This window comes from Pecten maximus, chromosome 8, assembly GCF_902652985.1.
Source record: "Pecten maximus chromosome 8, xPecMax1.1, whole genome shotgun sequence".
Lineage (NCBI taxonomy): Eukaryota > Metazoa > Mollusca > Bivalvia > Pectinida > Pectinidae > Pecten > Pecten maximus.
The window spans coordinates 6,650,881-6,677,439 of NC_047022.1; the positions used below are offsets into that span (position 1 = coordinate 6,650,881).

The 26,559-nt window shown below is 35.8% G+C and overlaps 2 protein-coding genes across 2 annotated transcripts in view; both read right to left on the reverse strand.

The window, feature by feature from the left end:
* Nucleotides 1-2,209: 2,209 nt before the first annotated feature.
* On the reverse strand, nt 2,210-2,596 carry LOC117332966 (protein PXR1-like). Its single transcript, XM_033892056.1, has one exon. It carries the CDS (start codon nt 2,594-2,596, stop codon nt 2,210-2,212), a length of 387 nt encoding a protein of 128 aa, XP_033747947.1.
* Nucleotides 2,597-18,733: 16,137 nt separating this feature from the next.
* LOC117333730 (G-protein coupled receptor 161-like) overlaps nt 18,734-26,559 on the reverse strand; it is a 55,104-nt gene continuing 47,278 nt past the window's right edge. The window contains exon 2 of the mRNA XM_033893154.1: nt 18,734-22,853. The gene's annotated coding sequence lies outside the window, so the exon portion shown is untranslated. The remainder of the gene's footprint in view (nt 22,854-26,559) is intronic.

A 26,559-nucleotide genomic window follows, 5' to 3' on the forward strand; every position in this document is an offset into this window, starting at 1 on the left:
CCAATTTCGAACAATCTGCGTCTTTGCATGCATGGACATATCTCCCCAAATAATCACTGATTGCTTCCAATGTTGTCCCTCCGAATAACGCAGTTGGCATCATCCACTCACTTTTTCTTCTGTACCCTCCTTTGCGGCCATAAGCAGCTTGGAGAAGAATTTAACCTCGTCAACAAAAAGAACATTGACCCAGTCTGCTCTTTTGAATCGCAGATGACACCTTGCCAAAGCTAATCGAACAACACGATGTCTTTGAGTAAAAACAGGGCCTACCCTAGGACGCCGACATGACAAATTTGCCTCCTTAAACCGATTTCTCATTTTATTTATTTATAGTGTGCAAGTTTATTCATTATCAGCAAACGTTTATTTATCAAGTGACATAATTTTAACCAATAATAATTAAGACAATACACCAGTTTAATACCACGTGTGATGACGTAGACATTTAGAAGTTGCGGCGATGTAAAATAAAAGTTATCAGCAAATACTGAATTGATTATATGACAAAAGTATCATAATTAGCTTTGAGGTTGACAATCTTAATGATTCTCATTAAAATGAGTCTCATTGATTTGCAAAATATCAAGGACAACGGATGCTGGATCCAAAGATCTGTGGAAACTATGAATGTCAAGCAAACGCTACTCTCAATACCTTGACTTGACTCTCAATTCCTTCTTTTATAAATCATTAAAGAGCTATCTGATGTAATTCGGTTGAGGAATAGCTATCCATAATTACAGTAGACCAATTATTACACAATATTATATGTACATGTACACTAAATACATCACTTAAATTTCAAATCGCATTTTCACGTTTTTCTCGCTTTCTATTAACTACTAGATACTTAATTTTTCACATTAGACTCTATTGTCATTATGATACGATGTTGTGTTTTATCATGTCTATGCTGTTATATAACGTCAACCTATATATATATAGGTGTCAGATTTATATAAGTGTTTTGTAAGTGGTTTTGATGGCTGTAATCGCAGGATATGAATGCCTACGAAAGTTCCATCAATTTTAGATCACACAGGACACAACAGCCAGTTTCTTAATTTTGGGCAATTGTTGCACATAAACAAATATTTATTTACTACCGGCCGTATCACCTTCACACAAAGGATTAACCAGCATCATCTTTTTCTCATGTCTTCTACCATACATGTCTATGATTGATTCATAGTTCAGCTTGCCATCTCTATGGACGTGAAGCAACACCAGTGCATTAAGACTGTCCTTTCAAACTGTTGTTCGTTTTCCTGTTTTGGTGGGTTTCAAAGATGAATGTCCCCTCTGCACAGTTGCAGTCGATATTGGAACAAAAATGGACAACTTTAGCCTCAGAGACAGACTGATGTCACCACACCAGTTTAATGGTCTCAAAAGTCCGTTCAAATGATCCGCCGCCAATACTTAGTGCTATTGATCAACATGTTTTTTTGTGAAAGATGCTAATATTTATAGGGGCCCCCGATGGGTTTATCATAGTACTTGCATAAAAAAATATCTTGTTAACCGATAAACAAGTACATGTAGAGGACAAAGATGGTGATAATTCGTCTCTTATCAATGAATATGAAATATCGGTGCATATATTTATAGGATTTTTTCTTTCAAGTTTTGAAAAAAAAGTTACCCCCCCCCCCCCCCCCCCTTGAATCCGCCCACTGGTTGATGACGTTTATCAAGCTCTCTTGATTGCACACAGCAAAAACAGTTCATCACTGCAGTGGTTAGATTTCACCTGAAGATCTTGATGAGTTAATTCAAAGCTAGTCATCGCCCACGTAATAACATTTCGGAAAAATACAAACGTCTCGCGTATTATAGTGTTGTATACTGTGCAAAAACAACTTCCGGTGATTGACGGACACAAATTACGTAATACAGTACACTAGCATACAACAAAGTAGATAGATGCCGGATACTCGCGTGTTATTGACTCCATAAATCCATTAATACTTTCACTTACTATATAGGACAGTCCAGTCTAGTGTCCAGCTTGTCCAGGGAAATGCTTGTCTATAATAATCACTCTAAACAGGAACAATGATGATGTATATCGAAAGCGAGGCGATGTAACATCTCGCGCCCGGGTCCGGGTCACATTCTAGAACTAAAACTATAAACTTAATTTTTAATTTCAATAACGTTTTTTCCCCTAATATCGATCTTTAAACTTAGTTAAAAAGAAAATTTAATTTTCAGAGTTATGTCTTTCATTTGTCCCAACAGAACATTGTCTTTTTGTCCCTATGTAACTCTTTCTTTTGTCTTTGTCTTTCCTTTGTCCTCTCAGATCTTTGTCTTTCCTTTGTCCTCTCAGATCTTTGTCTTTCTTTTGTCTCCTCAGATTTTTATCTTTCCGTCGTCTCCTCAGATCTTTGACCTTCGTTTGTCTCTTTAGATCTTTGTCTTTCCTTTGTCTCCTCAGAATTTTATCTTTCCTTCGTCTCCTCAGATCTTTGTCTTTCGTTTGTCTCCTCAGATCTTTGTCTTTCCTTTGTCTCCTCAGATCTTTGACCTTCGTTTGTCTCTTTAGATCTTTGTCTTTCCTTTGTCTCCTCAGATTTTTATTTTTCATTTGTCTCCTCAGATCTTTGTCTTTCTTTTGTCTCCTCAGATCTTTGTCTTTCCTTTGTCTCCTCAGATCTTTGTCTTTTTGTCTCTATAGAACTTTTTATTTTGTCTCCTCAGATCTTTGTCTTTCCTTTGTCTCCTCAGATCTTTTTCTTTCTTTTGTCTCCTCATATCTTTGTCTTTCGTTTGTCTCCTCAGATCTTTGTCTTTCTTTTGTCTCCTCAGAGCTTTGTCTTTCCTTCGTATCCTCAGATCTTTGTCTTTCGTTTGTCTCCTCAGATCTTTGTCTTTCCTTCGTATCCTCAGATCTTTGTCTTTCGTTTGTCTCCTCAGATCTTTGTCTCTCCTTTGTCTCCTCAGATCTTTGTCTTTCCTTTGCCTCCTCAGATCTTTGTCTTTCGTTTGTCTCCTCAGATCTTTGTCTCTCCTTTGTCTCCTCAGATCTTTGTCTTTCCTTTGTCTCCTCAGATCTTTGTCTTTCTTTTGTCTCCTCATATCTTTGTCTTTCGTTTGTCTCCTCAGATCTTTGGTTTTCTTTTGTCTCCTCAGATCTATGTCTTTCGTTTGTCTCCTCAGATCTTTGTCTTTCCTTTGTCTCCTCAGATCTATGTCTTTCCTTCGTCTCCTCCGATCTATGTCTTTTTTTTGTCTCCTCGGATCTTTGTCTTTCCTTTGTCTCCTCAGATCTTTGTCTTTTTGTCTCTATAAAACTCTTTATTTTGTCTCCTCTGATCTTTGTCTTTCCTTCGCCCATTCAGACCTTTATCTTGATTTGTTTCCTTTATTCTCTGACACAGATATTATTCTTCCCGATGACATTCATTATTTCCCCTAGTGATTCCTCCCTTTTTGTCCTTTAAGCTATTCATCCTCTGAAATATATCGATTCCTTCCTTTATCTCCCGACATTTATCCCCCCAGAACTCCACAACACATGCTTCCGTTTCCACTTTGACCCTATTGCTGTCGTTTAATCTAGCGATACGTCATATTCAGATTTTGTTTTACCAAATCAAATATACTTTCATCTATTCTTCAGCTAATTCAAAAAAGTGCAGCCACAATATAATCAAATCAGAACAATCATTTGTTACACATAGGTTTTTTGTGTATTTTTTTGTATCTTTTTTTTTTTTTTTGTTCATTGTAGAAGCATAATACAATATCTGGTCAGTAATGAAATATCTACGTAATCTAATCTTCTCTCCCATCCCTACCGGATGAAATCAACAGCACAGACAGAAATATCAATAATCATCGATTCATTACCCGCCTAAATACCGTATAATTACCGAAGAAGTTTTCATCTTGTTGATAAAAATAGATTGGCTTTATCTCTTTGTGGTGAACAGGTAGTCAATAACCTTGTTTCTGTCGATGGTTGTTTAATGCACACGCGATTTTGACTGTTTGATAGATAATTCTCACGCTATCCCACGGTATATCACGTTTTCTCATGTTATCTCACGTTATATCACGCTATTTCACGTTCTCTCACGAAACTCACGCTAACTCGTGTAACCTCACGTTGTTTATCCCGATAAATAAGAAAAACGAAATAAGTATTTCATAACCCTCACTATCAACCAAGTTTTGCTTGGTCCTGTCTTTCTGGAGGAGGTGGGGGAGGGTTAAAACTAATAAGAACAAAACCGTTAGGTATCACATTCATATAAAGCAAAAAAAACAAACAAACAAACAAACTCGTACCTATATAAAACACGTGTATAAAAAACTTCGACAATACATATATTCACCTGCGAAAGAAACGCGATACTTTTTAAAATACGCATACTTTCTAAACATGTTCTTAACACGTGCAATCGCTCATCCGTAACGCACGGTCGATCGCATGGTTGTATTTAGCACTTTACAGTTGTGTGATCGCACAACTTTCCAAATACATCGTGCGCACATCGTGCAGACACCGTGCGCACATCGTGCAGATATCGTGCGCACAAATGTGCGATGTGCGATACAAACCGCACGACTGGGCGATGTAAACCGCACAGCTAACGATAGGTTTATTAATATTACGAAATAACTAGTTATACGAAAACATATATGAAAAAAATATAAATAATGATTTAAGATGGTCGCTATAATATATATACGTGCTACATAACAATTGTTTTCATTCATGGAACACATATGACCTGTTAGTTTTTGCCGTTAAAGTACCGTCCTTTTCTCTCGCAAGTATTCGTGGAACGTTGTGCGATCACACAACTGTTGTAAAAGTGACACTAAGGTCCATGTCAACATACGGTTAGCCATGTTGCATACTAACAATTAATCTAGTTACTTTTGTTTAATATCAACAGAATAAAGTGATTAATTGTCTTGTAAAATATCATTGGATTCGCTATTTGCATTGACTTTAATATTGAAATCTAAACCTAGTGCTCAGCGAATAAGAAAGCCCCTGGAGTGGTTATTTCTATCGACGAAATTGACATCGTGCCACGTCACCCTTTCAGGGACCAGGAACGCCCAATTGGTGAGTTGGAAGTCCGCGGTGCAGCCGACGTTGCAGGACGTTATTAGACATCGCAGTGGGCGTCCAGGAATGACGTCATTACGTCCGGACACTACAATGACGTAGTAAAGGAACAGATTCCATAAAGCCTGGAAGACTCCAGGAATTCTCAATACCAGGACCAGTTTTCTATGTCGTCCGACGTCTTCTACATAAAGCACGGCTGTTTCCAAGAGGCCTTATTGTGGACCAAGGTGGACATCGGGTCACAGACAGATAGTGATAGAAAAAGTAACGTCATTTTGCATCAAAGTCCAAGATAATTAATTGAGTTTTTGTTTTGATGTATAAGACATAAATAACAATGGCTTTATCAATTTATTTCTTATACGTTAGTCGGTATTTACTAAATCAAAGTAAAACGATATAAAACTCTTTCATTTAGTGTTTGTATTGTTGTTCACCATGCCGCAGAAAGTCAGTTTAATGCTGAAATGTTTTCTTTGGTCTCTTTAATGAATGTCCTTATAGCCATAATTGTAATGAAACTGAAAAAAGTTATAATTTTATGAATTTCATTTTTAAAACATGAAAGTATGACTATTCCATTCTGAGAATTTTTTTTAAAATTTAATTCAAAGATAGTTTATTGATAAACTGTACATGTAAATGACAAAGGGATAAGTCAGTGCGTTGTTTCCAGCATACTTCTCTCGTAAAAAAATGTCACCTGATGATAAGAAAATCTGTCATGAGGGCGTGATATAATTAGAATGGAGAATTCATAAGAAATAATGCATTTATATAATTTCATTAGAAATTAAAACATCTAAAAATAATTTGCCCATGTTAACATGTATTATCTTAAAAGGTTTCGGTGCTCGCAATGCCTAAAACGAAAGCTTGGAATGGATGTAAACAATTAGGAGAATTTTTTTTTAACTCAAAATAACAATATCAGAATACAAAATCGCATTCTCTGTAATTACCAAAGGTCTTTTAACATCCTGGCATTATCCGGAAAATCTCGAAAATCTCGCGCCGAACGATAAAGTCTGGATGTGAATAACGTAAGCTGTACGGATGAGTAACATAACACACACGTCGTGTGATTATGTGTAAAGATGTTAGCAAAATAGAAATTAAAAATAAAACCGGCTGTAGAGTTTTTTTTGCCCTAGACGAAACAAGAAAATCTACTTGCGGATGAAGCTGAGATATCACGTGTCATTGTGTTTAATTACCTTCCATGATAAAAGAGTTACAACCAAGGGAAATTATCTGCGGAGAATCCCAATTGTTGCAGCCGACACAGCTGGCAGGATTTAACTTCAAAGAAGCAGTCACCATCTCTCATGCCGTGCTGTATCTGAACCCTGTTTGAATTTTTACTCATATTTACACAGGAAAAAAAATATACACTGATATCTCGGCAGTAAATAAGTCATATTAAAATCATCGAGGCTCCCGAGCACAGCGCGGAATAATTTCCTAAGGATTATTTTCCACTGCGCTTGCGTGATCAAACATTAAATGGCAAGGGCTATCTTCTAGCGTCTAGCCTGTTTGATGTATATGTTCACACGGTTAGCATTGGCGTAAAATTCAGAACATGTTATTTCAATGTTTTAATTAATTATCGTGTTTAAATGGGTTTTTTTTCAGATTGTTCTATCCAATAAGGAGAGTGCTTAGACTAGACTTTGCGTGATAAACCCTTGTTACTTAAGTGATCGGACGGATGTTTCGCAGACCAATTTCGATACCTAAAGCAGACTATGCTGGCAATACATGCACGCGCACACAAACATTAACATGCTTTTAAGAGACAGAAATAAAATGAAGAGGCCACGTCAGCAAAATAGCATGAACTATTTGCCAAAATTAAGATTTCTCAACTTATCTCTCTGACCAACATACTATAGCTAAAAGTGAGTGCGTTTATGTTTTCCTGAAAATTACTCGTTATCTACAATATTGTTCTATTCTGCAAAGTTACAAGTATGTAGTTTGGCGCGTGATACATGTAGCTCAGTCGGTTAAAGCGCCACCCACGATATATCGGGTAATAATGGTACCCGTGTCGGTTTGTTTCTCGGGAAGCTGAGAAACGGGTCGGCCCTGCCTGTGATGTCGTGAATGTGTGATTAGGCGACTACCGTACATTGTTCAGTGAGGTAGTCACAAACTACTACAAGGACAGCCCGCCTTAAAACGGCCCTGGCTGTTCATGGGGCGATAAACCTAGCAAACAACCAAAATAGTATGTACCTACATGACAGGAAGTAATTTGACGAAAGACTGACGTTCTTCTTGAAGTAGGCGTTTTCAGACCCTACTACAATATATTATGAAATTAAAGTCGTTTAGCATGAAAAAAAAATGAAAGTAAACAAATTGATTTTTAATCTTAATATTTGAGTTTGGTGTGGTTCCTGTTTCTCTATCTAGACCAGAATGTGATGTGGTTCCTGTTGCCCTGTCTAGAACAGAATTTGATGTGGTTCCTGTTGCCCTGTCTAGAACAGAATTTGGTGCGGTTCCTGTTGCCCTGTCTAAAACAGAATTTGGTGCGGTTCCTGTTGCCCTGTCTAGAACAGAATTTGGTGCGGTTCCTGTTGCCCTGTCTAGAACAGAATTTGGTGCGGTTCCTGTTGCCCTGTCTAGAACAGAATTTGGTGTGGTTGCTGTTTCTCTATCTAGACCAGAATTTGAAGTGGCTCCTGTTTCTCTATCTAGATCAGAAATCGGCATTGTTTTCCCATCGTTTCATTTGACATACATTATCATGTACACCATTAATTGTTTATTTAATTTTGTCATTTTCGTCGAATCAGTCATTGAAGCCGTGGACGACGTGCTTACCACTAGGGATTGTTTCACTTTCTTCACTCTATTGAAACATAGGACTGTGTCGCTTGTATTTCCGGTTAAACGATCTTGAGTCCGGATATTTTCAACGTTTTTGAGCATTGTTAAACTAATCTGCTGGATTCTGCTTCCACATAAAAACGTACCCAAAAGAAATAAAAAATTGTCAGTTCCGACATATCACACATTAATCATTATTTCGTAAGATTTTTTTAAATTCTGACTGTTATGAAAGATCCAGTATAATAAAGTTTAATACCCTTTTTAATTTTGTAGGAGATGATGAATATGACTCAACACTATTTAATATAATCTCCTCTTTAACAAATGTATCCATGTATTATATCATATGTCCTGTACAATTTTGTATATATGTAATTATCTACACTTAATATGTTTACGAGAATAAAATCTTGTCATTGTCATTGGCAAAGTCGAGATGGACTTCAACAGTCGCCAACCCTCCACTTTTGCCTTTGTTTTTGTGTCACCTGCAAAACATGACGGACACTTTAGGATCATTTTGTCCGCCGACTGGCAACGGCGTCGGCGTCGGCGTCGCGTCGGCATCACATTTTAGTTGTTCAGACTTGTCTGGCTACCGTTTGCGACATCAATTTCTTGAATATAGTCATTTTCACATAAAAAAAAACTATCATATTGAATGGGGGGGGGGGGGGGGGGGGGGGCTAGGGAGGGATTTTTTTTTTTTTTTAATTTTTTTTTGTTTGGTTTTGTATTTTTGCATTAAAAATGTGGCTAAAATGTCAGAAATATACATAAATTAATTTTCTTCTTTTGAAGTCATACTGAATTTCTCAACCCCATAACTTTATAGCACCACGTGTGGTTTACTCGACAATATTTTGGTGAGGAATTAACTTTGGAATTCGTATCACTTTCTTTCATGATTATTTATGTGATAATTAGAACCATGCATTCGTATAAGTTGATATTGACCTTTAAGTTTAATTTAAGTCTATTTTTCAGTCCAGTGGCCGTGATGGCCTCGGTGGCCGAGTGGTTAATGTGTCCCGACACTTTATCAGCCCTAGCCCTTCAGCTCTGGGTTGCGAGTTGGAAACCTACGTGGGGCGGTTGCGTGGTACTGACCGTGTGCCGGTGGTTTTTCTCCGGGTACTCCGGCTTTCCTCCACCTCCAAAACCTGGCACGTCCTTAAATGACCCTGGCTGTTAATAAGACGTTAAACAAAAACAAACAGTCCTTTGTGAGAGAATACGGATTACCAGGACGAGCATACAATTCGTGCGATTTGGGATTTTGTAATTGAACCCCGGTCGATAATATGAGAGGTAAATTCAATTCAGTTTTATTCCAAATGTCTTACGGCCAATAGGTAGACATGGATACAAAACATACAAACTAAATACACGATTTGGAGAGTGATATCCCGTAATTAACGCATGATAATATACATTGTTATCACTTTCACCGTCGCGCATACAAACATATCATTCACGTTCGCTCACCCATGCAGAGACTGTCAGTCACTAAATACACGCGTAATCATAATAACAGTTATGCATATGCCAAATGTATATTTCATCAATAATTTTTAGATACACCAACATATATGCATTTGCATAAAATAATCACTCGTTTTCCACTCTGGCAAGTGCAGTTGACCACCCTAACCACATGTACTAGCCCCGTCGATCAATACACCCAATATAATCGGACATATCAACAGACGAGCCGAGTACACCCGTTCTTATGCCTAACAATACAAAATTGATTTACATTGGGCGAATGTGTTATATACAGCGGCATATTAGGGTCACTTCAGAAATGTACTTATCTTGTACGAACAACTTATTATCTTGTAGGTACAACTTATTATCTTGTACGTAAAACGTATTATCTTGTACGTACAGCTTATTATCTTGTTCGTACAGCTTATTATCTTGTTCGTACAGCTTATTATCTTGTACGTACAACTTATTATCTTGTACGTGCAACTTATCATCTTGTACGTACAACTTATTATCTTGTGCGTACAACTTAGTATCTTGTACGTACAGCTTAGTATCTTGTACGTACAGCTTAGTATCTTGTACGTACAGCTTAGTATCTTGTACGTACAGCTTAGTATCTTGTACGTACAACTTATTATCTTGTACGTACAGCTTAGTATCTTGTACGTACAACTTATTATCTTGTACGTACAGCTTATTATCTTGTACGTACAGCTTATTATCCTGTACGTACAGCTTAGTATCTTGTACGTACAGCTTAGTATCTTGTACGTACAGCTTATTATCTTGTACGAACAGCTTAGTATCTTGTACGTACAGCTTAGTATCTTGTACGTACAGCTTAGTATCTTGTACGTACAGCTTATTATCTTGTACGTACAGCTCACATATAAGTCATCTTTTTTATTTTTTCCGAAGCAATTTTTTTTTTTTTTCAATATATATATTTGTGATTTATTGGATTTTGGCGTTGACAGAAAATGATAAATCTCGGTATCCTATTACAAGAATCAATTCATAAATAATTGATATAAATGGATATTTGTCATAAGCAATTTTTCATTTAGTATGATACGAGAGAGAGAGAGAGAGATATGAGATACAACCAGTTTCCGCTCGAGACGTTGCTGAATTTTGCGTTATAAGGCCATGTCGACCCAAATAGTCCCACCAGACACCCGCGGTCTGTGGCTGGTCTGATTCGATTTTGTTCGATCGATGTTCATAATATGATACATGTACATGTAGCAAGAATAGATATTACTATCACAGAAGTAGATTCTCGGCGAGCGGTGCGCGAGGCTTTACGTTAAAGAGCGATCGGCTCATTAACCACGGTTAATACGAGTTGTATATATGTATTTCTATATATAAATCCATAAAAAGCTTTCTCCTATATTTCGCAGGGTCGCTATGATAGCATTCTTCCATAGAAATGATAAAAAAAACTTTATCTATTCAGAACCTCGGTACATTGCATCTTCCCTTTCAATGTGAGTAGTTAAGGTGTCCCGACACTTTATCACTAGCCCTCCACCTCTGGGTTGCGAGTTCGAAACCTACGTGGGGCAGTTGCCAGGTACTGACCGCAGGCCGGTGGTTTTTCTCCGGGTACTCCGGCTTTCCTCCACCTCCAAAACCTGGCACGTCCTTAAATGACCCTGGCTGTTAATAGGACGTTAAACAAAAACAAACCAAACCTTTCAATTTTAGCAGCTAGGACCCTGCAGTTCGGAACATCCGGGTTTTTTTCATTTTCTATATTGATGGAATGGATTTAGCCTTTTTCTCTCTCAGAGAATCAGCTGAGTTATTTGTGTCATTTTAACAGATAGTTTCAATAGGTGTTTTTGTATCTATACTTAATCAATCCAATGTTTTTGTCTTGCAACTCGAACTGGTATAATATACATGGAACATGTTTCGAAACTCACATCATCTATACGAAAAGTAATGTAAAAACGCTGGTCGATAGACTACATACCAGTAATACATTGAATATGGAAGTACAAATTATTTCTGGTAAAGCCGCCTCTGGCGATCAGGGGCAGTCCTTTTCATAAACTAAGACGTTGACAAATAAATTCCAGATTCGCATTAATGTCAAAAGTGTGTGTGATCGACGAACTCTCAAAGTAACAGTAGCTTTCCAAAATGACATACTTTTACCAAAAGGCATTATTGAACGTATAATTTGGACATCACATGGCATACATTCCCCATATTCTTTCTTTCTCTCTTTTTTCTTTCTTTCTTTAATTTTGTGTTAACATGTGTTTAAGGGGCCGCGGTGGCCGAGTGGTTAAGGTGCCCGACACTTTATCACTAGCCCTCCACCTCTGGGTTGCGAGTTCGAAACCTACGTGGGGCAGTTGCCAGGTACTGACCGTAGGCCGGTGGTTTTTCTCCGGGCACTCCGGCTTTCCTCCACCTTCAAAACCTGGCACGTCCTTAAATGATCCTGGCTGTTAATAGGACATTAAACAAAAACAAAACCAAAACCAAATATTAACATGTCTTATTTTCTTAAGAGTAGTAGCTATGCTTTCCGTCTTTTGAGTCATAACGGAAGTTATAAGGTACGCCGATGGTTTTCAAAATAGATGGTAATGCGTTAATGCATTGCGAGATTGACCAACATTTGGTTTGAGGCTTAATATTTTACCAGTATGTCATGTTTACAGAGAGTGCACATTGTTAAAAGATCATGATATTCATCGAAATCACATTTCACTAGATATACTCAGAAATACGCGATAGTAATTGGATGGAAACTAAATCACGTGGAATTACCGAAATACAACGGAAATACCCGACAAAAATGACAACATTTTGGGTTTGCCAAAAAGATGTAACACTTATACAGTAAATTAATACTATAATTTCATTCAATCAGAATCAAAAGGACATCCGGTATTTTCCGGTATTGTCCGGTAATATCCGGATCTTTTCGATATTATGTTTTAATTTACGTCATTATATCGGTATGATCCGGTATTTTCCGGAAAAGTCGATAGCTAATGTAGCCATGTGCCTTCTCATTCAATTATTTTATACATCCAACAGTGCTACTAATTCGCCGGATATGGGAATCTGAATTTAGTTATCTAAAAATTCCTGTTTAATAACAATTAGTAATGTATGGATACTCCAGCGTTCAAGTATTATTTTAGTGTTTAAGTCTTAATTCATCGATTTTTGTGCTGGAAGCTTTCCGCTAAATTATGATTGCACTAATTGTATTTTCTGTATATTTAAAGGCAAACAATCTGTATTTTGATATATTTCTGTATTTTTATTGTATTGCTAATAATCATGGTACGCCAGTTCGTCATTCCGCATATCTGTTTTGATTAGGTGATGCGCTAAAATTTTGACACGCCAACAATTCTTGAAGTTGAAACGGTTTTCGACTTTCTCAAAACACAAAACAGTTTCTAATGTTCCTTTTGAAATATAATCGTTTATTTGGAATGTTTCCAAAACCATGTAGCTCTGAATAGCGATACCAGGCATAATTTTGAATCGCATACTTTATAAAAAAAAATCGAAAAAGGACACCTTTTCCTTTTTTTTTCTTCGTACAGCTAAACATGCATGTCAAACTTGCAATTCTTAACACTATATATGTTTGTTTGTTGACGGCAGATTGGATTCAAAATACATCTCTCTCTCCCCCCCTCCCCCCCCCCCAACACACCCACACACACTCACCCCTCCCCACCACACCACACTTCATTCGACAAATAAAATCATTGGCATCGCCGCCAACATAACATCCATCACACCCTCGTTAAAAACTTCAATTAAAATTATTACTTTCTGAAGGAAAAATCATATGGAAATTAAGTCCAAACGAACTCTACGATCTCATAAACGAACAAGTCATACCTGGGAAACATATAAAAAATCTAAACCGAACTAAGAAGGATACAAGTTGAACAAAAAATACTTGAAGGTCACATACCATTTGATTTGATACAGAACATGTATAGACGTTTGGTAAAATGTTTTTCATGGAAAAATATTATCAAAGATGGAAATAAACCGAAATGAATTGAATACATAAAAAAAAAAAACAAAAAACCAAAAAAAAAAAACAAAAAAAAACAACAAAAAACCAAAAAAAAAACAAAAAAAAAACAAAAAAAAAAAAAAACAAAAAAAAAACCCCCCCCCCCCCCCCCCCCCCCCAAAAAAAAACACCACACACCACACACACTCACCCCTCACCCCCCCACACACACTTCTATTCTGACAATATAAAATCGATTGGTATTGTCGCCTATACAGTGAACATTCCTCACCCGCTCTGTGTTAAACTTGCAAAGTGTTAAAACTTTATTGACTTTCTGCGGGAAAAATCTATATGGAAATATAAATAGTATCCCTAAACCTGAATCTCCTAAGGGATGCATATTTCCGAAACTAAAACAGAATAGCCTTGAAAGGGTCACATGACCGATGTGTGATTTGATACAGTCATGTGATAGAGTTGGGTAAATATGTCTATTTCAGTGAAAGAAATGGACATTATCTATTAATGATGTGAAACAGTGTATGAAAACCCAGTGGAGTACACATCCTATTTTTCATATCCGCAGAAGAAGTGTTTATCGAACCGTTTGGAACCAATATTTTTTCTCCTGGTATTTATAGAAATGTCATTTTCTTTGGTATCGTTGACCGTAACGTCGCATAATTGATGAATGTACTGTTACTATCTCCTGTGAAAAAATGACCTTAATTCAGATGACAGCGGTCGAATTAGAAATGGTCGGCGTGTGAGATGTTTTCCCGATCTTGAAGAAACATTTCCACTGCTATTTTACGGATAAGAAAAGTAAATTCGAAATAAAATATTTACAAATGTAAAGAAATTGCGTAACATTTTTAAATCTTGAAGATTTCGACAGAAAGTACTACTAACTAAAAAAAAAATGATGAAAAAATGTATGCCACATAGGTGCACCAATATTCAATAACAATGAAAATCGATATAATGCTTGGGAAAAGCTCACAAATATGAATTTTATATGGATACTCAATAAAGCCACAAGACCAGGAGTTTCGGAATGATAAGCTAATGTTTGAGCTGGGAGACCTGTCATTTAAAATATTTAGTGGTTTTTCGTTTGCTTATTAATGAGAAATGATGTTTACTTTAAAAAACCTGTTATAAATAAGACATGAAAAGCAAAACAAACACAGAAAAAAATTTGAATTTAAAAAGTAAGCCTAAACGACATCATGACTGCAGCAAGCAGCAAATTAGATGAAATCCCCATTACCAGTTTTTTTTACACGCGTAGACATACCACAGTTTTTTTTTTATTCCAAGGATTATATATAATCTGCCCATCTCATTAGATAAAACTATCATGTATCTTTATTTTTCTTTTCTTTTTTCAAATTTGACTTAATATATATTCCGGTTGATGCAGTTTGCTTAAAGTCACAGGCGGAAACGATGTTATTTTTTGTTTTTTGTTTTGTTTTTTTTTGTTTTTAGTTCCAATGAAAACATACACATAAAAAAGGAATAGAAATTGACAAACATTGAAATATACTCAACAAATAAAAATGAATAATTAATTACCAAAGCGGATAAAATTTCGTCATTAGGGTAATATACCAAATTATGAAGATTTGAAACCGATTAGTCACATGACAGTCACGTGATCACGATCTAGTTGATTATTTTCAAACGTCAGTCAGTAAGGCGCTTGAGCCTTAAGCAGGATTACCATATCCGGTCAGAAACCGCAGTCGCGATAAGTCACTTAGGCTGTCGTGTTATTGGGTGATACTAAACCGTTCGGAAACGATAAAAAGAATATTGGATTAGGTCTCCGTGTTCTAAGATTTGTAACTTTCCCCCGTGACATTGTGATAAAAAAAGCCCAGGGAGAGGTTGAGGCGTGCGGTTGAAAACTGATCTCTAAGGCAAGGTTAAAAGGACGCTTAGAAGGTGAAACGGACGGACTTACCTAGTTACGTCCAGGACAGGCCCTGAGAGTAAACACAGCTTATTTCTCCGGAGACAGTCAAGGCAAATGATTCCGTTAACATGTGTGTTAGATTTTCCCTCGGATCAAGGTCATTTGTGAGTTTATCCGGGGGTCGGGATAACATCTGATCCTTGCGTATCCGAACGTCTCTGGAATCTCCAAGACTTACAAATTGATATTGCAACTTATATCATTAAACGTGAGTACTCGTCGACCGATATTGTTAATTAGGGATAATTTCGAACAAATTATTTTGGGAAGATCAAAACAACTTTTCCCGCGGGAGGGAATTACGGACATTTCGATGGAGCCATGGTGGCATATCGTGCCTGGAGTTGAAGTGAAGATTAATCTTGGGAAATGAAGGCCTTTTTTTCTTTTTCAAATACGAAAATGCGGCTAAGGAACCAGAGAATTTATCAACACAAAGACAATATCAGATTGAAATAAAGGCCGGATTCGACAGGAAATAAATATTTTGAAATCATAATCGGCCTTGTGTAATATTGGTTTTGCTATTGTCATGTTCCCATGAAACATATTTAAGAATAACAAAATTGTTTTTTTGAAGCCGAAATGTTCAGTCTGCTGTGTCGGAGACAGTTACTTTTCAAATAAAAAAACTATTTAAGGGCATAGCATACTGGATTCATTCCTTCCTGCTTTGATGTAAGAGTTATCTCCCTTTCGAATATATAGATAAATACATACGTATATATTTTGTCGTATTGCTGTCTGTGTGGTGTGAACCTGTTATATACGTTATGGTCAAACCTGGAATTTTTCTGTTGGACAAATATGATATTTGACCTATATTCATAAAGGTAAAATGTACCATCAACGCCGTATATTGCCTGTACACACATTTGTTCAAATAAGTAGGGCGAAAATAAATTTTGATGCTTTGTTTGTTGTTCAAAAATGGCTGACTTGTTTGTTCGAGGAAAAACTCACGGGAGAAGATAAATATAACACATCAGCGAAGATGCCCATATCAGTGCGTCGCGCAACCATGTTTTCGGGGATTTGAAGCTCACGCTTGGCTTCACACATTGCAACAGAATTCTATTGTCAGCGCATTAGCTATCATGGCCGCTTGAAACAAGAAGATTGGAAATAACACATAGAGAATATTTCACTTCTCGTAACACACGTTTCAGAATCTCAGCAATAAATCTTGTTCTTCCCATGTGTTCAATGCCTTTGGTATCTGTGTTTTACTGATGCGCGGATTTCCCGTCTAGACCACCATGCTGAGATATCACAGCCTAACAGGTCCCCTTAAACGAAGGTCTTGGCATTCTACAGCAATACCACACGTGACGTTGATGGTCACGTATTCTCGGAGATAATGGCGGGATTTTATTGGTTCAACACGTCGATAGGGTTAAGAATTGTTTGCTCGTGATGCAAGCATCATTTTTGAAAAAATCTATCCTCATAGCTTTTGTCTATCCTCTGATTATTGAGTTTGCATAGGAATGAAACACGAGAGCGTGTGTCTCTGTGAAAAAATATAGGAATGTCCATGCTAGAATTTATTATTTGTCTAGAATTGTTTTCCTTTCTTTAGGCAGAAAATGGTACAAAAACTATACCATCAAATGTGCCATAATAGGAACGAAGATTATTTATATTTACATTCAATTCTTGATCGCTAGATGCAATCTCATCGAGTAATGTTGCATTAATATTGCTCAATTTCAGAACAAATATTGACTTCTTATAGAAATAAAAAAAACGAAAAGAAAAAATAAATAAATAAAAAAAATAAATAAATAAAAAGAAAAAGAAACAATTCAAACTCGATAAATGGCTGATAAAATATTATCAAAGGGAATAGTACCAAGATTCTTTAGGGGGAAAATTAAGATATCCAATTCCGAAAAGGAATCATTATCGTCAACAAACACCATTTGAGAGTAGGAAAAAATAATCATCGTCATGATTATGAAATTAGAAGCAGTGACGTAGCAATGAAGCCTCAAAACATATAAACGTCAACATGGCAGAATTAATCATTCGTAATGGTATCTTGAAGACGTCTAAGTTCCTTCAGTCTTCATTGGCTATTTCAATAAAAACTCCCTCGACAGGAGAAAAGAATTGACATTGGCATTTTTGACATGTTCCCACCAAAGGTTATAGAAACTTGGGTAACCTTCAAGAAAAGAAAATTTCACAGAAGGAAAATATCACATAGCGGTTTCAAGAAACATTTTTAGAGTCTCTGATTTCAAATTCAGAGGGATTTACCGATCGACACTGTCATGTATTTTCTTACAATTTAAAGGTATTGCGCCATCGACAAATATAAAAATGAAGAACATTTTGAGTCCTAAAATGTAATGCTGTATAGTTGGTAATTTTTTTGCGGTTGATTTAATTTCGCTATATACGTGTGCTATTGAATACAGCGCGAAAATAAAAATCCAACGAATATAGATACATATTTATAATGTTATAGAAATATCTACAGCAGAAATTAAATTCCGGTAAAACAGGTCTGACTGGGTAATGTAACATTTCAACATTTTCCAGATTTTCCTATAAAAAATCCTAGTTATTGTCTCCAATTCAAATTGTCCGAAATATATACTGGTATATTGTGACGTCACACGCGTTATCAGACTACGGCATTGTTTGAACATATATTGCATGAGTAGATATACATTGTACGGTTTTTGTGATATAATAATCGTAATAACATTTATTTCGAAAGTTTGTATAATCAAAATTTGGTAAATCGAACTCCGATAATAACAATTCTATACAAAATATATTCGGACACTTTGAATACTCCAGATATCTCAATTTTTAAGACTCCATTGACTTTATACTCGTGATACATGTATCTCGATTATTACGACTTCGGTGACTTCAAACTCGGGATCTCGATTTTTTTGACTCCAGTGACGTCATGATCGGGATATCTCGATTATTACGACTTCGGTGACTTCATACTCGGGATACCCGATTATTACGACTGCAGTGACGTCATGATCGGGATATCTCGATTTATATGACTCCTCTGACTGCATAACCGAGAGATCTCGATTTCGGGGATTCCACTGATTCGTCTTAATGTATCATAACCAGAACACCTGTTAACAACGTCAGCATCCTGTTAAGATTTTGAAATTCGAAATTTCGCCTTCTCGAAAATAAATTTGTAAACTTTGCTTTTATTTTGGATGAAAACATTTCCAAATCAAGGAAAATGAAAAAGCGTCTTCAGAATAAATCCTGTGTTACATTTTTAATAACAACAACCACAATCATGTTTGTATAATGTAACAATAATTTATTTAAACTATCACGTGACTCCGATCACATGAACTAACGAGCCTTTTAACTACTAGCATTCATAAGTTAGTTAACAGTACAAGTGTTTAGTCACAAGTATACCACAACAGTGCATCATATATCATTATCATATTACAACGTCAAACAATTATCAAATATTCATCACAATTCATTATATCACATCTTGGTCACAACTTATTACAGTACACACCATTTAGTTATTGACAAAACCCCCACCCCTATAAGTCACGGTGGTTTCTCACAAACAAACCACCGCGTCGCTGAAGCAACACACATCACGGTGATTCGACCTTACATTTTATTATATCTATTCTAATATCTAATCTGATGCATTTATTTAGTAATCCTCTGGCAGTCGATACCTTTATCTTGGAACAAATAATTTAATAGCTCAAGAGAGAAAATCAAAAGAAACAAAAGTGCTCAATGAACGTGTACTCCTGTGATTAACACCAGCTATGTACCGGTCATCTTTACGATTTTGACCTTAATTAACATCAATTTGATCCGTGCCATTTCACAACTGATGACGATAAAAACTGGACACAACATGTACAGGTAGGCGATTTTTAACTACCATGTGAGTTAATATATGTCTTATCCTATATAATTCACAGTGAAAATAATGTTATTGAGATCAAAGCATTTAAGGTAACCTGAAAAAAAAGGTTCTTGATGATCCTTGTGCGTCCACAAACCATGCAACCAAGACTTATTGTACTACTGAAGCTATGTAAACGTGACTTATTGTCGTTCCGAAACCCATTGTAACGAGGCTTGTTGTCCTGGAGAAACCGTGCGAACGAGACGTATTGCCCCTGAGCGAGACTTGGTGTCCGTGAGAAACCATTCATTCGAGACTTATTGTCCTTGAGAAACCATGCAATAGAGACGTAATGTCCTTCAAAAACCGATTGCAACGAGACTTGCTGTCCTTGAGAAACCATGCCACCGAGATTGGCTTTCTTGAAAACCATGTGGACGAGAGGTGTAGTCTTTTAGAAACCATGTCACCAAGACTTATTGTCCTTGAGAAACCATGTGAACGGAGACTTATTGTCCTTCAGGAACCATGCAACCGAGACTTGCTGTTCTTGAGAAACAATGTGAACAAGGCCTAATGTCATTGAGAAACAGATTGTAACGAGGCTTGTTGTCCTTGAGAAACCAAGCAACCGAGACTTATAGTCTTTGAGAAACCATGCAACCAAGGCTATTATGTCTTTCAGATACCACGAGAACGAGACTTACTGTAAACGTGGTTATTTTCACGGGGGTTAAATTCGCGATTGATCCACCCATTTGTAGTTCGAGATAACGCAAATTGGTGCCAAATTATATGCGCGGGGTAGTTTTCACGATCGAAAGGACTCCGTGTAATAAGCGTGAATTTCCCCGTTTACAGTGAGAGACCGATTTAACGTGGCTTATTGTACTTCAGAAACCATGCAAGCGAGAATTATTGTCCTTAAGAAATCATGCGAACGCGACTTACTACCCTTAATGCCAACTAGAGTTATTCTCCTAGAAAATTCTTATAATCTCCACAGGCAATGAGATTTTATATCATTGAGAAACATTAGTCATGGGAAATAACAATGCCACAAAGATACTTACATCATCGTACACTTGCTTACATATTTTGATTATGGCAATATCACAATTTTGTAGCATCAAAAAATATTTCATCACGATTTAATAATTCAAAATTTGACAGTTGAAATAAAAGCGCAAAATTACAATGTTTATAGCTTGATGTGTTGTATGTACAGAAACTTTCATTTTTGATTCAAAGTTTCATTTTCAATCATCTTCGCTCAATTTCACAAATCATCCTACACATGTACGCACGATTAGTCTCATCACAACGCTTTACTGCTCATATACTTATCAAAAACATCATCAATTTGTATTACATTTTTAAAAATAACATTTTGATTTTATGTTAAAAATAACACATATATAATCTATTTTCACAGCCTTAATCATTTCATGATACGATATACACGTGAATGAAATATGTTCATTGAGAGGTGCCTCAGTGAAAAATAGCATAATGGTAAAATTGATACAAACTCAATATCTTTAGACCTCGATGAACACTTTTTATCATCAAATTCATTTTCAATTGTAACTGTAACATGACAAATATTACATCAATTTGAATGATTGAACATACGAAAACCATACAATTATCAGGTGGATTATGATATTTAGTTTACCTGTTGAAAGTGGACAGGGATGGATATCATATGAATTTAGGAGCCTGACAACTCTTAAAATCAACTTTAAAAACTTCTCCTGGTTAATAAGATATTTGAAATAAAAAATCGATTTGAGAGATTAAGTCTGTTCACTGAAGAACAGGAACTGCAAAACATATTTCGATGATTACACTTTTAACTAAATTCAATTATAAAATAATTAAAGTTCATATTATTAAAATTTCTGCGATTGAAAACTTAAAGTGCATGTGTACGGTTAAAACCTATTTTTTCATCAAAATCCCATATTATGTCGTTTTGATAAAGAGTTTAAATTCAGATAAGGCGTCAATTCTACTTCATTCGGTCGTACTTTGATAGTTTAAAAATAAGCATGCAGCGAATTTTAATCAAATTTTCTAATATTGAAGACAATTAAAATTACTGTAACGTGTTTTTACTTCGATAAAAAATGTTTTCAAGTTGGTTACCCTGCATAAAAAAGCAATAACAGATCTTGAGAACAGGATAGATGTCTTACATGCAAAATTAAATTCTCAAGAATAAAGTTTTTGAAGAAATCGCAAACCTACTGTAAATTACGACTAATTGCAGATAATAATGGATTTTATTTCATGCTTAAAACAATGCATTTGTGAATATTAATTCCACTGCGATTGGCTTGGTATCATATTTAGATAAGAGATAATGAAAAAGTTCAATAATCTTTGATTATTTCAACAACACAAAATCATTATTCCGGACCCGAAAACAATATGTACATTTTTGATTTCTTTTTTAAAAATTGTGTTGCTACGTTGTCATCCCCAAAGGGCTAGCTTTGAATCGAACTATTCATTTGCACCGTCATAGAGTCGGGATTTGTCTCCCTCTCCCCCGAAACAAATTCCAACTAACTAAGCATCCGGATAAATGAGTCCAGTTACCGGAATCGGTTTTAAAATTGTTTTGTTGTTGGATCAATTTCCTGTTACTCTCTGCCATACGCAGTACGATTGATGTTGTTAAAAAAAAGTTGTGTATTTGTGTGTTTATTGCAAAAGAGTACCCAATGAAAACATTCTGAGACGGACAATTTTGTCTTGAACATCTATTTTATCGCAATTAATTAAATAATTAAATTTAACATGATATTAAAATGCAACAACTATTGTTCAAAGTCACGTGCATAATGTATAAGAAAGCAAACATCCTTAAGTCTAAAAATATGGTATTTGTAAATTACAAAGAGTGTATGCTAGACGACCACAGTCAAGGGGGTTGTACGTATCAAAATATAACCGCAACGACATTATTTCTATAAAAGGCTGATATGACTTATTCACATCAAAGTAGATCACACCCTCTCTCATTCCTGTCACGCTCAGGGCCAGATATCTCATAGGGAAGCAGATGACAAAAATCAATTCCGGCGTCTGCTCAAAACTTATAGAAATCGATTTCCTGTCTCTGCTTATTCGAGGAGGATTACATATTGAATAGCTTCATGTATATCTTACGTAATTCATCATCGATCGACGTTCTGGTATCCTGAAGTTATGTGCCATTATGACGTCACATGTCATCGTGACGTCACATGTTATTGTGTTGTCATTGCCATTATGACGTGAGATACTTTCTGGCATCATAATTTATATCAGTGTTTATACATGATGCTCTTCTGGAGAGACGGTCCGGTTCCATATTCATTCAGCTTCCTACCAAGAACTGACTGTAGTTGTTCATTTCTGATCAAAGATGTGGAGAACCCCAACGCCCTCTAGTGGTCAGAGGTTGACTCAGATTTATGCATCCGCTTCTCTTTTCTGCTTCCTGTCGACTTCCGCTCTTGCACGTGCTCCCAAAATATATCTGAAAGAGACGAATACAGCCATTAGTAACACGGAAACTGTAATAATATTTTTTACTGTACATTTGAAATAAAACACAAATTGTTTGTGATGCCTACCTACGTATTGGCAGATATCTACAACCCCTCAAATTCTCGTCGCAAAGTGATAATCGAATGTCATTTAACGTACATCGTTGGAAAATGTGAGATAATCATTCATGGTTTTCCCGATATGCATTCTTTGTTTGAGCAAAACTTTATAAAATACTTCAATCAATTACGATCCCTTCGATTTTTATAAAACGTTTGAGACTGATGTAAGTTTTATAAGTACCTTAGGGTTCAATTTCATCATTTCGTTTGTATCATTTTATTTATTTTGCAGATGAATGATCTGATCTGTACCGTGACTCTGTCGATTAGATTTTACCACGAGATAACATATTATCTGATATAAGGAAAAAATCTAATCTAGGCTTTTGCTTTTATATTTTCTCATAGTTTTTGTGTGTACTTTTAAATGTGTCATCATTTCTTGCGTACATTTTATATATGTCATAGTTTCTTGTGTTCCTCGTGTCATTTATGTAACTAGATTCTTTTGAGATACCAATTTGGCTAAGTAGCATATATCCTTAACAGGAAATATCTCTAAAGATAATTTATCATGCAAACTGTACACGAATGCATTTCCTACAGGACGTTATTATATATCTATGTAGACTAGGGATTGGGGTTAATCAAGTACAGGCGATCACGAACGAACAGATGGGATAAATTCGAGACACACCTACAACATGAAATGTTTTCATAAATGAACAATTAGAATCCTTTATCCTAAATATACCCCCGGCCTGTTTACACTTGTCTATCTCTCTGGCTAGATCTAACTATCGTATGGATGTATTTTGTTTACTCTCAGCCGTCTGGTGAATAAGCAAGATAAATTTGTCGTTGATAGAGATGAGATACGGCACATGGGAAATACCGATCGTGAGTCAGCTAAAAAATGGGAAGCTGTTGACAGATCGTCGAATTATTTTACTAACAATCATTTGATTTAAACTCACAAATAGGATTTTTAACTGTCACAAATAACAGACGCTTTAAAATCTCGGACGTAAATGCCCTGTTTCAATTAACGCCCCCTCAGTAAGTTTACAAATACAGAAACTGTGGTCATATATGTCCACATATATATACCTGTTAAGTGGTGTCATTTTTAATTTTTATTTTTAGAAATCCCTCGCAATGATAATGCCAAATTTTGTGATATTTGTTATTTATAAAAATTGCTATATCATTATTTTATCTAATATAGCTAGTAAGTTTCAATACATACTGATATAATGGTCGTATGAGCGGCAGAATTCATAAAATTTTGTCAGAACATTTAATGACATTACATATTTCATGAAGACGTGAGCGGGATGGGTGTATTGCTCGCATAAACCCACACGCAAAGAGAAATTATCTGACCACTAAAATCTATTTCAGGTAAGTAAATCTCATTAGTATTCCAAATGCGATAGAACAATGTCTATTTCATCGATGGAAAAATTGTAATGAGCTTCCGAACACTTAACTTTATACCTTGACATTAGGCGTTTATATTTGGTTTCAGAGATAATAAGCTATAATTAGCGTTCATAACGAGCATGGTATCGGCTTAATCGAGATACGAAGAGATATGGGAAAGTGGAAGAAGGGACGGAGGATATCTATAGCAAGTAAATGAATTGATTATCGGTATCTGAATCACAGAATACCGATTCAATTTCATCCATTTTTCAAGGTACTTTATACGAGAAAAGATGCCATTATCGTTCACTTTGAAGATAAATTTTAATTTCGATAGTTTCAGCAATTAGGTGTAATTTGCAGAGACATTTGAACGACTTCAAAGTCGAATTTTGTGATTAAAGATTATGTTATTTTATACTGATTATTGTAAACTTTGATGTCTTATTAATTTTTGTTTTCCGTAACGTCGGTACTGAATGACTTGGTTCATTTTATTTTACAGCCAGGTTTGGAGGCGGAGGAAAGCCGGAGTACCCGGAAACACCACCGGCCTACGCTCAGTACCAGGTATCTGCGCCACGGGGGTTCGAACTCGTGACCCAGAGGTGGAGGGCTGGTGATAAAGTGTTGGGACACCTTAACCACTCGGCCATCGTGCCACACTTACTGTAGGACAGATGTTACTGTTTCGTTACGCCTTGAATTTCTATTTTATACTAACAATAATAATGTTTTCCTATCGTAAAAATCATTCCATTAAATTTGATATAGATGACGTATAAAATAAATAAATAAATGAAAAAAAAAATCACATTTCATTTTGTCGTTACTGTATGTCGAAAGTGTTGAAAATGGTTTTAAACGGCCTTGCCAATTTCCAATAGATGTACCCCCCCCCCCCCCCCCCCCTCCTTTTTTTTTATTAAGCGACATATGTGGGGGAAGCAGGAAAACATAACAAAATGAATAAATAAACACAAAATTGAAAATCAAACGAAATCTTAGTCCAGAAATGATAAATAAATAATGAAAAAAAAATCACTCATTTATTACGCTTAACATTTATTTTTGTTTGCTTACCAAGCAGGATTACTGTGTTTGGAGGTACGGGCCAATATCCTGTATGTACAACTCTCCTGCTAATTACATGGATGATTGATTTGTCAATCCAACGATCTAATTAATTTCACGATGCTGGATGAAGCAGAGTAGCGCGATAGGCTATCTGGTGACCCGGGACTTTTATTTACAGTGCAGAAAGGTCAAACGAAACGGGATCACGGGCGCCTTTATACAATCGTCCTGTAACGGCTATTTGTTAATTCTGGATTTAAGAATATTGATAATTTCTGATAAAGTATGAGATTGATATCGCTAATTGATTTAATGGGAAGCTGACGTATATGGGAATTTCAATATACCGAGTCGAATATAGGATTCGCTCTGCTTAAATAATCAGCCAATCAGCATGTCTCTCATCTAAAACGATTAGTCAATATCTTAGAATAATATATTTTTGAAACTCAAAGACAAGAGTTCCTCCCCCCTTCTGGACCACGCGTTTCGCTTATCTATGACGGTACCATGTGACACAAGACATTATATATATTATATATATTATCTGTGCTATACATATATATTTATATATAGTATATAAGAAATTTAAATCTGTCCTTGCGAAGGTAAATGTATTAAAAAAATAACAAAAAAACAGACTTTATATATATATAGACCGTGGGTTATGCATGTGCACCAAGTCCCTGTGTCACATATTTTGTATCTTTGTCGATAATGTTTAAAAAGTTAAAAAATCAACAAAGATTACCTTAATGCTAAATTATAACTTAAACACATTCGATATTTTATTTGAGGCTTTAACATTTTACAAAAGGCAAAAATTTTAATTTAAATCCAGAAATAGTCTAATATTAGTAATTATCGAATCTTGATGATGGGTGAAAAATGTTGTAATCCGCAGGAGTAGTCCCGGAAATCAAGCTGGATTGCGTAAACCTTATGGTTTAATTAATTCCATATTTTTTTTTGGATGCTTGGTAATTTTATAACAACAAAGGGATTTACATGAATTCTAATTATGCATTGCTTGGGAGATATGAAGACAGGAAAATAAAATCCTTTGTTTTTAATCTCTTCAGACAACAAAAACAAACTTTCCTAAGCAAATCAATAATGATGTTAGCT